The 16,026-nt window shown below is 36.7% G+C and overlaps 2 protein-coding genes across 2 annotated transcripts; both read left to right on the top strand.

The window, feature by feature from the left end:
- Positions 1 to 5,062: 5,062 nt before the first annotated feature.
- On the top strand, positions 5,063 to 9,280 carry ASDURF (ASNSD1 upstream open reading frame). Its single transcript, XM_066281014.1, has 4 exons — positions 5,063 to 5,247; positions 7,117 to 7,170; positions 8,456 to 8,531; positions 9,142 to 9,280. Exons 1-4 carry the CDS (start codon positions 5,152 to 5,154, stop codon positions 9,210 to 9,212), a joined length of 297 nt encoding a protein of 98 aa, XP_066137111.1. The 5' UTR covers positions 5,063 to 5,151; the 3' UTR covers positions 9,213 to 9,280.
- ASNSD1 (asparagine synthetase domain containing 1) lies at positions 9,234 to 15,610 on the top strand. Its single transcript, XM_066281013.1, has 3 exons — positions 9,234 to 10,682; positions 13,205 to 13,386; positions 15,279 to 15,610. Exons 1-3 carry the CDS (start codon positions 9,234 to 9,236, stop codon positions 15,562 to 15,564), a joined length of 1,917 nt encoding a protein of 638 aa, XP_066137110.1. The 3' UTR covers positions 15,565 to 15,610.
- Positions 15,611 to 16,026: the final 416 nt, after the last annotated feature.

Genomic DNA, 16,026 nt, shown 5'->3' with positions numbered 1-16,026 from the left:
TGACTTTATGTGATATACATTAAAGCCATTTGAAAGTTTTTTTTCAAAACAGTAATATTTATTTTGGTTATGATTTAGTTAAAGCTTAAAACTGAAATGTACTATTACATGGTGGGGCAAAAGTAGGTTTACAGTTGTTTGCTGGTAAAATAATTTAATAATAAGTAATAATACAAGAATAAACCCTGTGTTTTGTATACTCACAACTACAAACCAACTTTTTGCCCCACCTGTATATTTTTTTCTTAGAGGGCTGGATTTTAACATCTATTGATATCATTATATGGTTATATGGCTTATAAAGACTCATCTGTTACTGAATAGTTTATTTACTATAACTTTAGTTTATTCACTATAGCAAATTTTATGAGTATCCTTGGTGAATTTAGAGTACTGTAATTTCACTTTATCCAGAGTAAATCTTGGTTGTGATTGTATTAAAGGAACTAATTTAATTACACTGCTGCTTAATTCTCTTTTTCTACTAACATCTTGGCTTTATCTGTCATTTAGGTCATCAACAAGGAAACCTGTCTTTGTAACCTTGGAATAAATTCTACTTTGCATGATCTTCTTCCAGTTTGATGAGGGGTTCAATTTGTTAATATTTCATTTTTTAAAAACTTCTTTTTAAATTTAAAAATTAAATTTAAGCCTGGCCTGTGGGGCACAATGGATAAAGTGTCAACTTGGAATGCTGAGGTTGCTGGTTTGAAACCCTGGGCTTGCCTAGTCAAGGTACACAACAATTATTATGAGTTGATGCTTCTTGTTCTTCCCACTCTTCTCTTTCTCTCTCTCTCTCTCTCTCTCTCTCTCTCTCTCTCTCTCTCTCTCATATTAGTCAATAGGTCCTGGCCAGTTAGCTCTGTGGTAGAGTGTCCACCCGGCATGTGGATGTCCTGGGTTCAATTCCTGGTCAGGGCACACAGCAGAAGTGAGCATCTGTTTGTCCACCCCTCTCCTTCTTCCTTGTTTCTCTCTTCCTTTCCCACAGCCATTGGTTCAAGCAAGATGGGCACTGAGGATGGATCCATGGCCTCGCCTCAGGCACTAAAATGGTTCAGTTGCCAAGCAATGGAGCAATGGCCCTAGATGGGCAGAGCATCACCCAGTAGGGGGCTTGCTGGGTGGATTCTGGTCTGGGCACATGTGGGAGTCTGTCTCTCAGCTTCCCTGCATCTCACCTAATAAAAAAAGAAAAATCAATCAATAACATCCCTTTGAGGTAGGCACTATTAGTAACCCCCTTTACAGATTATGAAACTAGGGCTTAAGAGATTCATGACTTACCCAAAGTCACACATCTAATAAGTGTAGAAGCCAAAATTCAAATCCAGCCATTTTACCATAGGGTAAATGGTAAGCACTATGTTAGGAAACCGACACAAAGATTTGATTTAGTAAATCTGGGGAAAGGACTGACAAATCCTTATGTATTTGAACAATACTTTCAGGTGATTTTACCTAGTGAGAAGGGAACCCACCTACTACCTGGTTTGAGGACCATAGCTCTATTCCCTACCTCATTTGAAACAGACAGGGAGGAGACTTATGTGACTGGAAACAAAACAGTGTTAGAGTATTCTGAGAAAGCGAGGAAAAACAGAGGTTTGGTACTATTCATCTAAACCTTGAAATCCAGGCTAATAATACACATCACTTCTATAAAACAGTTAGTAATGAACTGTGTGTTATTAAACAGAATAAAATGTATAAGAATACAGCATCAGAGAGTCTATAGAGCATTAATAAACATAAAATGATTCTATTAAGTAGGTTGTATGACAGCAATGGACTTAAATGAAAGAAGAACGAACAGCCCAGCTAGTTGTATGGTACGCTGCTCACCATTAGTCCTAAACCAGTTAGGCAAGGCAAATGATACAAGTGTGACTTAAAGCAATGCAGGAGTTACAGCAGCTGAAGGTGGAAATAGAAGCAACTGGAGAAACATGAAAAAATTAGATAAAATGTGAAAGAACTTTAAAAACAGTTTAGCACCATACTAATATAAACACCACTTTGTTTTGTATTATGGTATCTTCAGTGCCTCCTGTAAATAAATGGAAACATCAGAACCAGACAGAGCCTTAAGCAACAACCCATCCTCCAAAAGGGTGAACAACTATGGAACAATCAATAGTGTTTCTAGCCACTCAGAATGGAAATGATTGTGGGTCTAAGAGACAATTTCAAACATTAACCAGAGCTCCCACTCTGGCAGACACTGCCATAGAAGGAGGGGTATAAAGTACACCCATATGCCAGTATGTTCAGTCTCTTTCAGGTTTACAGATAAGTCTCACCATCACCTCCAAACACTAATTAAAATGACAACCCATGTGTCAGGAGCATGTTTCTAGGTTCCTACAAGCTCAGTTATGGTGAACCCTAAATGTTTTAGAAAATGAAGCTGAAGAGGGGAATTAAGAAAATACCAAATTTTAGTTTTTATTCAATATAATATTTGGCAGTAAAGTTTTTAAAAGATAATTATCTTGTGAATAAGCTTTCCAAACTGAAGATGCTTTGCTGAAACTTAAACATATTTCATAGTTTGTTTTTTTTCAGGGTAAAGTATTATAAACCAAAGCAAATAAAATCTACTTTCATCAAACCTTCTCCAATTTCCTATACTTCCTCCAATTTTGTCTTTCACTGTGTTCTTTCATATTCCCTATTTGAGAACACCCCTTTTCCTTGCAAAACAAAACTCATTCCATTACCTTCTATTCTCTATTACTTTTTCCCTTAGCCTCCCATTTTAATTATAAATTTTTAAAATTTTTAATAACTTTTATTTCATATAATTGGAGGTAGATAACTAAGAATTGTCATATACAAGAATTTTAGCAGACAAATAGAGTTCTTTCATACACATAATACAACTGTACAGCCATACATATTCCCTTTATACTCTTGCAAAATGGCAAAAATGAAAATGTCCCTAAACATGACTCAAAAGGATAGCCATTCAAATGCATATAAATACAAGAAGCAAAAGTCTATAAACTTAAAATTATGCTTTTATTAATCATTGTTTCAGTATTCAACTTTTAAAACAAATTATGTAGTTAAATAATGATTAATTTAGTCAATTTAATGTTATCCCAGCATCTTAAGTGACCTAAAATTTTTGAATTGTGTTTAAACTTACATGGTACAAAACATAATTATTGTTGATATAAAAAATTTGTTTGAATAACTATTCATTAGTGAACATAAAGTTATATATTTCAGAAAGTTAAATATTCATTAGCAGTATTCTAGGCATTTTAATCAGTAACCCAATGTAAGAATTAGGAAATTCAGATTAGATCTCTTCATAAAAAAACAAATTTAAACATCATAAAAAATAAAACATATACTTGTATTTTTACTTAGCATTGAGTCAGATAGAAGACACAATTGCCTTTTCTTTCTTAAACCAAAATTATTAAAATACCCTGATTTCACCTTACTTATATAAAGTTGTATTCTTCAAATGTTAGTTTTTGTAAAAAGGACTTTTTTTCTTAAAAGCCTAGTACATTTAAAGTATTGGGAATTCTGGACTTCCAAAAATATATATAAGCGCATATTTATGTCTATAGACCATCCTTTAAGAAACATTATAATGGAAATTATTAATACCATCCAAAAGTATGAAAATATTTTACATCTTCACAGCAAGATGTAAAAGCTGTTCTAAATTCAGACACACAGGCACACAAAGAGTTTATAACTTCAGTTTTATAACCTCAATCTCAAGCTGAAAGGAAACACAGAAACACAAAACTCACCAGCACAGATCTCAAAAAGTTGTTCTCCTTCCTAGTAGGCACAAAATTTTTAATTAATGTGAGCTTGCAAAGGACAAATGAAAAGACTAAAACACCATATTCTCTTTTATCGCTCTTCTAGACTAGGTCTACAGCACCAAACAGGTATAACCAAATGATTTAGAACATAAAACCAAATTCCCAATCAATGCCGCTGCTATCAGTGTGGAATAACTTAGCCATGCACAAATCAGAACTAAAAACAATAAAAATTTTAAGTCATTACTCAAGGAGACAATAAAATATAAGTCTGGGTTAAATAACTCATGAGGTACACTTCTTAACCATAGAGTTTGGCTCCATCTATCCTGTGAGTCCACTTCAGCATATCCATGCAATGTTGAGATTTCCAGCGTCAAAGTATAACTTAAAAAATATAAAATCATGTCCCTCATACAAATATAAAATGAACATATGCCAAAATTTTATTCAACTCATTAATTAATGAGGTAGCAGGTAAGATGTTAAGACCAATTCAAAGAGTCTATGAGAAGCTAGGCCTATACTAGTAAAAACATTTTACTGATTTCAGGGTTTGATACAAAACTGATAAATGTTTTACGGAACAATATATTATGTGGGATTATGTGGTCTGCCAAACAGAAATTATTTTTATTTCTGTAAGACAAAAATCTACAGGTTAACCTCTGTCCTTACAGAATTGTTAAGAGTCAAGTCAATAGAAAATTAAGCCCAGAAAATCACTGAAAAACAGCCAGTTATCTCTTGCTTGTTTCCAAGTTTTGGATCGCTTTTCCCGAAGGAGTGAGACATTGCAAATATTGTGTGGGATGTACATATACTAAAAAGTTATTCATTTATCTGAAACTCATATTAACTGGGCATCCTTCATTTAGTTTTTAAGTCGAATAACAAGTTAACAAAAACTTTACCAAGTCTGTATAGTTCAGTTTCCAACAATGTAGCGCTTAAATCAGGGCCAGCTTCATATCTTTGACTAGATATAAATAATAACTAGTATTTCTACTGCGCTTCTATTCATTATTATATATACCACTAGGGGGCGCAAACAACTCATAGCACTGCTCGTGAGGAACTGAAGAGGTCACAAAAACGTTTCTACTTGGGATCCGGAGACCTCTCAGATTTCGCAACCTGGTTCTGCGCACGCGCGCCTTAAGCATTTGTGCGCACGAGCAGAACTGCTCCCACGCCAGACCTGAACTGCGCAGGCGTTCCGGTCAGTGCGCAGACGCTATTGGTAAGGGCTCTTGGGAGGGACCCGAGGTGGGCGGAGCCCTGCGAAACGTGTTCTTGCTGGAGTCTGAGGCTGGAGGTCTGGCTCGTACTCCGTAGTTTTGGGTTGATGGAGATGCCTCTCCCGGAGGCACGTCCGGAGGACGGCGCCGGGCTGATCCCTTCCAACATTTCGGCTCCTCACAAAGAGGATATTAGCAGCAAGGTGAGTGTGAGACGAAGCGAGAGGCCGCGAGGCCGGGACGGAGCGCTGGTGGCCCCCTGACAAGGTCCACCGCGGCAGCACGTCTCGGTCTTGGCTTTACCCGGCTGCTTTGCGCCTTTGATTCTTCGCTCTGGACAGATGCAGTAACGGGAGACCTGAAACGTGTCCCGAAATTAGACCCAACGGTCAGTTGGCGATTTGGTTGGGATTAAACTTTCAGAACTGCCGCCCACCCCCGATCCGCTGCGGATATTCTCCATTTCGGAAAATACCACCACCATCTATCCCGTATCCTTGTCAGTAACTTGGGAGCCATCCTTGACACCTACCACGAAGTCCTACCCATTGTGCTCATTTCGCAGATGTCTCTTATCACCCTGTGCGCTCCTACCATCCCAAACCAGCCACCTTCATCCACCTGCCACGGGAACCCTGCAGAGGCTTCCTAACTGGCCTCCCATCCTTTGTTTCCTTCTTCCAGTCTGTTCTCCACTTCAGCCGGGGCAACGATCTAAAAACACGTATCTGCTTGTCATTCTTCCACCCCAAAATGGGGAGAGGGAAACCAATATCATATAAAATATAAATCTTATCTGCCATTGACAGATAAAACCTTTAAAAAACATTGGAGTTGGAGATGGTTACAGCCTTTCAGGTATTAGATGTTCTGGATCCTTTGGTTCTTTCCTAAACTGATGATTATATCTTGGGCAAGTCTCTAATTCCTCTGTATCAGTTTCTCCGTTTGAAGTAAAGTGAAATATATGTATAGGTGCAATTCCTAAAATGAATGGGAAAGCATTGTTCAAATACAAGTTTCAAATTCGGTCTTGGAATTCCACTCAAAGTAGTCAGTTACTATACAAGAATGTTAACTGGGGAGACAGAAGTGTGCAGACTCGTGGGTAGCGTGGATTTTCAAACCACACACAGCACACCCTTGATTACTACTATAGCAAGCCACTGACACTGATGTATGACCAGTCCCTGAGGTATTGAGGTAGGACAAAGATTATAAACCTGGTTTCAGAAACACTGGTTATACCATATAATCAGTCAGGTTCACAAAATAACTACTATTACTGAAAAGAGTTAGAAAAAACTTAGTTGAGCCCTTTCCTACTAATAAAAAGTGAAGCCTGACCTGTGGTGGCGCCGTGGATAAAGCATTGACCTGGAATGCTGAGGTCACCAGTCTGAAACCCTGGGTTTGCCCGGTCAAGGCATATACAGGAAGCAACTACTACTACGAGTTGATGTCTCCTGCTTCTTCCCTCACCTCTAAAAACCAATCAGTCAATCAATAATAAGTGACACCTCCTTCAACAGTGCCAGCACTGTGCTAGTCTGACACAGAGGAATAAAGCGAAGATGGAAGGTGGTAGGTCGTACTGCCCAGATAGGGCACTTAGTACTACTTGCTTTCTCTGAAGGCCTGGCTATACCACTTAGTACATAAATCATGAAAAGCATTGGTATTTGTGGGTGGAGGGGAGTAGCCTACCCTTCTTTCCATTTGCTGTTCTTTATTTTTAGAAGATAAAACATAACAAAAGAAATCACTGAAAAACTGGCACATACTGTCTATTTTAAGTAAAGGATATAAACCTTGTTTAGTAATTATAACCCTTGCATGAATACTGACTACCAATACCAAGCCCCCGTCTATACACTTGGGGAGTCTAATTACTGTTTCCTCTTCCAACTTTTCCACACTTGCACCCTCAACTAAATGGAAACAAAGAATCTGTATTTGACCATTTGGACAATCAGTACATTATAGCCCTTATCCCGTCTCTACTTTTAATGGGCCTCATTGAGCATACTTTGAGAACCTCTGATTTAAGAAGTTTTTCTCTATTTCAATAGATTAAAGAACAAAAAATTGTGGTGGATGAACTTTCTAACCTGAAGAAGAACAGGGTGAGTTATTAGAGTGATTTTGAATAGTATGCAGGAGGGTTTGATTATATAAGAATCTTATATAAGATTTATATTTCAGCATCTTTTTAAAGTGCAGAAGTGAAGTGTCTAAGATTTTATGTATGCATATATAGGTCTTATGTAGATATCTGTATAAATATAGGTATATAATATCTTAATTTTTGCAGTTCAAAAGAAAATTTAAATAAATATGTAGATACCTTTATATTAAAAATACTTGATCATTATGTTTAATTATGATCTTTTCCCCATAATATAAAATCCACATTACCTTTAAACCAAATGATACTAATTGTACTATATCTTGGAGCTGTAATAACTAATGTTATTTATTTTGTACTTAAATTTGATATTTTTTTAGAAATAAATGAACTTTATATTTATTGAGGAGAGGATACTGTTCCTTTAAGTGAAAGTGGATAATTGTTGAAAAAAGAAAGGATAAATTGCTTCCCTTCCCACCCTCACATTTTTTTTACATAGATATTCCAAATATTTAACATGGTTATTTAATGCCATTTCTATTAATGTATTCATAAACAAGCAAGCTACTGGTTCATGAGTTTATACTGTCATAAAATTACATTTTAAAGTTCAGGAAGAAATTATTTTGAACCCTTTAAAGCATTTTACAGATTATTTGATAACTGACAGGTTAGAAATTTCTGATATTGTCACTTGTGGAATATTAGAGAGTAAGGCACAATTAGAAGGCAGATTGGCAGAATGGGTCAAAAAGTATGTAACACTTTGACCCAGCAGTTCCATTTGTAGATATTGATACTTAGGAAAAAGCCATGGGAATGCACAGATATTCCCATGTTACCAAGACATTCATCACAACATTGATTTATAATAGTTAAAAATTGGCAACACCTTAAATAACTAAAACTTAAGGACTGAACAAATAAACTGTAGTATATGCATACAGTACTTTATAAAAGAACACAACATTAATTAATAAGAAAAAAGTTCTTGATATATTGTTCATTGACACAAGTAAGTTATAAACCTACCTGTAGTTATAGGAGCCTTTTTCATTTTTTGGTGAAAGTGGTACTGTGTTATGGTATATGCAGAGATAAAAGAGTTTCATCTCAATGTTAATGGTATCAATGACAGGATAATGAATAACTGTTGTTTATGCTAAGATACTGTTCTGGACATGTTACTGAAGTTCAAGAATAAGTCATTGAGGTCAGAGTTTTAGCATCTGCTGCTTTTTAGATCAAATCATAATGTTGGCTTAAATAATGTTTTGCAGAAAGTATATAAGCAGCAGCAGAACAGCAACATATTCTTTCTTGCTGACCGAACAGAAATGCTTTCTGAAAGCAAAAGTAAGTTCTTTTGGTATCTTATATGGAAATGCACAGAGAGTCTTTTGTAGGCTTATTGTAGAAACTCATGGTGGTACCTAAATTATGCTCTATATACATCTGAATTTTTAATTATGTGTCTGAAGATTGGATAGTGGTACACCTTTAATAAAATTAATGCAGTAGTTTGGTTTTCTTCAAGTTAGCTTTCCAAAGATGAGTTTATGGTAGAGATAAAAGCAAATTAAATTACATCTAATGTGTTAGAAAGCAGTAATTATTAACATGTGCTTTAGAGTTTGAAACATCTATACATGAAAACCTATTCTACCACTTTCTGAAACCTTTGTGACTTTGCAGAAATTACTTTAGTTTTCAAAGTCCTGTGGGATTTAAATATGATGGTATGTATAAAGTGCATAGGCCAAAATAAACATTTCATATATAGAAACTGTTTTCCTAAAAGATAAGCATTCATCATGAGAAACCTCTTGTAAATTACTATTTGCACTAACACACTGTGTGTTATACTCAAATGGTTTGATCTTGGTAAATACATTGTCCTATGAATTACTGTGTAAAGACCAAAAATTTTTATTTTACTTAATATTCTTCTCCCCTCCCCCCACAGATATATTGGATGAACTGAAAAAAGAATATCAAGAAATAGAAAACTCAGAGAAGACCAAAATCAAGAAATAGTCAACTTGATTTCACATAACAATGTGTGGCATTTGTTGTTCTGTAAGCTTTTCTATTGAACATTTCAGCAAAGATTTGAAAGAGGATTTACTGTGTAATCTTAAACGACGGGGACCCAATAGTAGTAAACAGTTGTTAAAATCTAATGTTAACTACCAGTGCTTATTTTCTGGTCATGTCCTTCACTTAAGAGGTGTTTTGACTGCCCAACCTCTGGAAGATGAAAGAGACAATGTGTTCCTGTGGAATGGTGAAGTCTTTAGTGGAATAATGGTTGAAGCCAAAGAGAATGATACTCAAATAATGTTTAATCGTCTTTCCTCTTGTAAGAATGAATCTGACATTTTGTCACTCTTCTCAGAAGTTCAGGGTCCGTGGTCTTTTATATATTATCAAGCATCTAGTCATCATTTGTGGTTTGGTAGGGATTATTTTGGTCGCCGTAGCTTGCTTTGGCATTTTAGTAATTTGGGCGTCTGCCTCTCTTCAGTTGGTGCCCAAACATCTGAAGTGGCCAATCAATGGCAAGAAGTTCCAGCATCTGGAATTTTCAGAATCGATCTCAAATCTACTTCTATTTCCAAATCTGTTGTTCTAAAATTGTATCCTTGGAGATACATTTCTATGGACAATGTTATCAAAGAATGTGTCAGTAGCCTGACTCAGATTTCAGAGAACTTGCCAACATTTGTATCAGTGGTAGCAAATGAAGCCAAACTGTATCTCAAAGAACCCGTTGTACCTTTAAATATGATGTTGCCACAAGCTTCATTTGATGTTAATTGCAATAATATTTCTAGCATCCCACCTACAAGGGAAACACTTCAGGTCTTTCTTACTGATGGACACATGAAGGAAGTAGTTCAGCAATTCATAGATGTCTTGAGTATAGCAGTCAAGAGACGAGTCTTGTGTTTACCAAGGCATGAATACCTGACACCAAATGAAGTTTTGAAACCTTGTGATAGAAAAGCAAATGTTGCAGTTCTGTTTTCTGGGGGTATTGATTCCATGGTTATTGCCACCCTTGCTGACCGTCATATACCTTTAGATGAACCAATTGATCTTCTTAATGTGGCTTTCATGAATAAAGAAAAGACCAGATCAACTAGTTTTAACAAAAAAAGGAGAAAACAGAAGATTTGTGAAATACCTTCTGAAGAATCTTCTACAAAAGCGGCTGCTGCTGATAGTCCTGAGAAACAATTCAGTGTACCAGATCGAATCACAGGAAGAGCCGGGCTAAAGGAACTGCAAGCTGCCAACCCTTCCCGGATTTGGAATTTTGTTGAAATTAATGTTTCTCTGGAGGAACTGCAAGAATTAAGAAGAACTCGAATATGTCACTTGGTTCAGCCCTTGGATACAGTGTTGGATGATAGCATTGGCTGTGCAGTCTGGTTTGCTTCCAGAGGAATTGGTTGGTTAGTGACCCAGGAGGAAGTCAAATCATATCAGAGCAGTGCCAAGGTATGGCACAATATTTCTGCTCAGAAGAATTTCTGAGACCTAATCTTGGCCCTTAAAACTTTTGGCATTGTAAGAATACAGCATATTTTAGTTGCATTTAAACTACAGTGAAATGTATATGACTTTAAAAATTGAGTGTATTGGCCCTGGCCGGTTGGCTCAGTGGTAGAGTGTCGGCCTGGCAGCAGAAGTCTCGGGTTCGATTCCTGGCCAGGGCACACAGGAGAGGCGCCCATCTGCTTCTCCACCCCTCCCCCTCTCCTTCCTCTCTGTCTCTCTCTTCCCCTCCCGCAGCTAAGGCTCTATTGGAGCAAAGATGGCCCGGGCGCTGGGGATGGCTCTGTGGCCTCTGCCTCAGGCGCTAGAGTGGCTCTGGTCGCAACATAGCGATGCCCAGGATGGGCAGATTATCGCCCCCTGGTGGGTGTGCCGGGTGGATCCGGGTCGGGCGCATGCGGGAGTCTGTCTGACTGTCTCTCCCCCTTTCCAGCTTCAGAAAAATACAAAAAAAAAAAAAAAAATTGAGCGTATTTTACTGTTTTATGACTTTGTCTTGTGATTTTTCTCTGAAAATGTTATCCTTGAGGTTATAATTTTTTTTTAATTTTATCTAGAAAATTACTAGGGTGACATTAGTCAATAAGAATACATAACCTGACTAGGCGGTGGTGCAGTGGATAGAGCATCGGGCTGGGATGCTGAGGACCCAAGTTCGAGACCCCGAGGTTGCCAGCTTGAACACGGGCTCATCTGGTTTGAGCAAAAGCCCACCAGCTTGAACCCAAGGTCGCTGGCTCCAGCAAGGGGTTATTCGGTCTGCTGAAGGCCCGCGGTCAAGGCACATATGAGAAGGCAATCAATGAACAACTAAGGTGTTGCAAAGCGCAATGAAAAACTAATGATTGATGCTTCTCATCTCTCTCCGTTCCTGTCTGCCTGTCCCTGTCTATCCCTCTCTCTGACTCTCTGTCTCTATAAAAAGTAAATAAAATTTAAAAAAAAATACATAGGTTTCAGGTAAACATTTCTATAGCATTTGAACTGTTAATTATGTTGTATACACATCACCCAAAGTTAAAGCATTATCCATTACCTTACATTTATCTCTTTTTACACCCTTCCCCCCATATCCTCCCCCACATCCCCCTCCCTCTGGTAACCACTTCACCTTTATCTATGTCCATGAGTCTCAGTTTTATATCCCACCTATGTGCAAAATCATACAGTTCTTAGCTTTTTCTGATTTACTTATTTCACTCAGTATAATGTTATCAAAGTCTAGTCATGTTGTCGTAAGTGGCACTATGTCATCATTTCTTATGGCCGAGTAGTATTCCATAGTGTATATGTACCACATCTTCTGTATCCAGTCCTCTATTGAGGAGTACTTTCGTTGTTTTCATGTCTTGGCCACTGAATAATGCTGTGGTGAACATGGGTGCGTGTGTCTTTACGTACCAATGTTTCGAGTTTTGGGGGTAGATACCCAGTAGAGGGATCTGGGTCATATGGTAATTCTATTCTTAATTTTTTTTAAATATTTTGAGGAACCATCATACTTTCTTCCATAATAGGTGTACTAATTTGCGTTCCCACCAGCAGTGAATGAGGGTTCCTTTTTCTCCACAGCCTCTCCAACACTTATTACCTGTCTTGTTGATAACAGCCAATCTAACAGGTATGAGGTGCTATCTCATTGAAGTTTTGATTTGCATTTCTCATATAGCTAGAGAAGGTGAGCATCTTTTCATATATCTGTTGGCCATTTGTATGTCCTCTTGGGAAAAATGTCTGTTCAGGTCCTCTCCCCATTTTTTAATTGGACTGTTGGTCTGCTTGTTGCTGAGCTATGTGAGTTCTTTGTATATTTTAGATACTAACCCCTTATCAGAGCTGTTGTTTGCAAATATCATTCATCTCCCATTTAGTTGGCTGCCTATTTGTTTTGTTGTTGTTCAGTTTCTTTTGTTATGCAGGAGCTTTTTAGTTTAATATGGTCCCATTCATTTATTTTTGCCTTTACTTCCCTTGTCTTTGGGGTCAAAGTCATAAATTGTTCTCTCCAGCCATGTTCCATGAGTTTAGTACCTACATGTTTCTACTGTGTAATTTATTGTTTCAAACCTTATATTTAGGTCTTTGATCCATTTTGAATTAATTTTTGTCCAGGGGGACAAACTGTAGTCAAGTTTCATTCCTTAGCATGTGACTTTCCAATTTTCCCAACTACATTTATTGAAGAGGCTTTCTTTTCTCCGTTGTGTGCTTTTGGCTCCTTTGTCAAAGATTATTTATCCATGCACATATGGTTTTATTTCTGGGCTCTCGATTCTGTCCTGTTGGTCTGTATGTCTGTTTTTCTGCCAATACCGTGCTGTTCTGATTATCATGGCCCTACAGTCAGGTAGTATGATGCCTCCAGCTTTACTCTCTGAGGTTATATTTTAAATTTTGCTTTTATCTTTTTTCACTTACTGTGTGGTAGATAACATTTTTATATGGATTGCTTTAAACCTTTATAGGTAGTTCTTACTGGAATTGGTGCAGATGAGCAACTTGCAGGTTATTCTCGTCATCGTGTCTGCTTTGAGACGCATGGGCTGGAAGGATTGAATAAGGAAATTGAGATGGAACTGGGTCGAATTTCTTCTAGAAATCTTGGTCGTGATGACAGAGTTATTGGTGATCATGGAAAAGAAGCAAGGTAACGCCAATTCTCTGCATGTTGTGTAATTTTGTAAAAATAATAGATGTAAAAAGATTTTTAGGTTCCTGTTTAATTGTTTAATTGAATAACCATTAGCTAAAATAATATCTTGGCTTTATATAGCTAACACAGACAGCAGCAAAGGAAGATAGCTGGTCATTTAGTTATAAAGAGAAGAAATTTGTTCAAGTAGATTAATTTATTAAGTGGTAGTTTATTGCAAGGATACAGCATACGAAAGCAGGGAGTCCAGATAAGCTTTGTGGGATTTGGAACATCACAGTACATCTGCGCTGAGCCTTCATTTTTATCTCTACTTCAGCCTTTTCCTCCTTCCACTGAACTATATACTATTGTATATAGTTCTGAACTATATACTATATACTATATACTATATATATATACTATATACTATATACTATATACTATATACTATTGTCATTCTTATGTTGCCAGTTCTGACACATGTAAAATTTTAACCACTATATCATTATTCCATCATAATTTTCAAAATTCCATTATAAAGAGATAATGCCACAATATGTTTTGAAGGGTGTATGTGTGTGTGAGAGAGAGAGAGATTGATTGATTGACTGAAATTCAGTCTGTTATTTCAGCTGAGTCAGAGAAAAGGAATTTACCTTGTTAAGTAAAAGCTGTTAAGTTTAAAGGTCCTATATGATGCCCTCAGGTAAAAATGCATATGAAGAATGTTTCAAACAGAGTTGTTATTTAACAAGTACAATCCAATGGCTTCAGCTATGTATTATGTGTTTTTAATGGTAATATATCAGTTAGATTCTTGTATCTAAATATGCTTTTACAGTTAATTTTTTATTTACTTTTAGCAAGAGAGATGCAGAGAGAGGGACAGATAGGGACAGACAGGAAGGGAGAGAAATGAGAAGCATCAATTCTTTGTTGCAGCACCTTAGTTGTTCATTGATTGCTTTCTCATATGTGCTTTGAGTGGGGGATTCCAGCTGAGCAAGTGACCCCTTGCTCAAGCCAGTGACCTTTGGGGTCAAGCCAGAGACCCCGCACTCAAACTGGTGAGCCCATGCTCAAGCAGGCAACCTCGGGGTTTCGAACCTGTGTCCTTTGCATCCCAGGCTGATGTTCTGCTGTGCCACCGCCTGGTCAGGCTACAGTTCATTTTTATAAAATATTCCATATAGCCAGTGTCTTTACCGTTTTTTCCAATCTCTCTACTTGAGCCTTAGTAAAATAAAGTGAAATAGAAACACTAGTGTAACTATTGCATTTTGAGAAATCCAAAGGAAGGAGAATGTTAAAGTATTTTAAATTAAAAAAATACAATTTTGTAGGAAAACAAGGAGGCCAAAAGAGCTGTTATGTTTTAAAATCTAATACTTTGTTCTGTAATATCAATTTAATGGTTTAAATGTAATAAAACTGTTTTGACACATAAAGCTTTACCAGAAGTAAGTGTTTCACAAGTTCACGATTGTAGAGCCCTTCTATTTTATTGGTTTCATATCCCTAAACTTCAGCTTCTTTAGACATAATAAAGACCAGATAGAAAATGACTTAAGACCCTGCTTATTTTAAGACATCCCCAAACATGTCTTGTAAACCAATTTGAAATTATTTCTCAATGCTGTAGGCCTAATTTACTTATTTATTGAGGCAAAATTTATTTATTTTGTAGCTATATATTAAAATTGCTCACATGTTGTGAAATATTTTTAATGTAATTAAATTTAGCTGCTGAATTGTGTAAATAACTGGAATACATTTAATTAAGAAAAATAGTACCCTCAAAAATTAATTTTATATTATAATTTTAACATATTAAGTAAAATGCAAAAGAATTATAGCAGATTGATTTTATTTTTTATAGTGTTATATTTATCTGTTTATTTTAGATTTCCTTTCCTGGATGAAAATGTTGTCTCCTTTCTGAATTCCCTGCCAGCCTGGGAAAAGGCAAACTTGGCTTTACCCCGTGGAATCGGTGAAAAACTAATCCTGCGTCTTGCAGCAGTGGAACTGGGTCTCACAGCCTCTGCTCTTCTGCCAAAACGGGCCATGCAGTTTGGATCCAGAATTGCAAAAATGGAAAAGAGGAATGAAAAGGCATCTGATAAATGTGGAAGGCTCCAAGTCATTTCCTTAGAAAACCTTTCTATTGAAAAGGAGGTTAAAACATGATATTTCACAATGTAACAACATTTACTAAATGATTATATAAAAATAAGTCTGTGCGGCTCGATTATTGTATAATGTAGTAATTTCAAAGTTCATCATGTGAATTTTTACTAAACTCTGCCGCTTAATATAACCAATTTAGTCAAAGTGACAGTCTACTTGAAAGAACAACTTGGATATTTGGACTATGATATTAACATTGTTTTAAACTCTTACATGGTAATGTCCTCCCAGCCCCCTGAAAGACGGAAGCTTTTACTGACTCTTTATGGTAGCCACATCTAAAAATAATTTGTTGTTGTTAGGATCCTGGTTTACACGATGAGAGAAGTAAGGTTTAGAGAAGCTAAACCATTTGCTCAAGGTTCACACTCCTGAGCAGTACTTGCTATTTCTGTTAACATCTCTTTAAGCAACTCATCCCATCCTGAGAACTTTTAAGACAATTTTAAACATGCTTCTGTC

Source organism: Saccopteryx bilineata, chromosome 5 (assembly GCF_036850765.1).
Source record: "Saccopteryx bilineata isolate mSacBil1 chromosome 5, mSacBil1_pri_phased_curated, whole genome shotgun sequence".
Taxonomy (NCBI): Eukaryota; Metazoa; Chordata; class Mammalia; order Chiroptera; family Emballonuridae; genus Saccopteryx; species Saccopteryx bilineata.
Note: the sequence above shows the minus strand (reverse complement) of the source record. Positions and strands in the feature narration are given on the sequence as shown.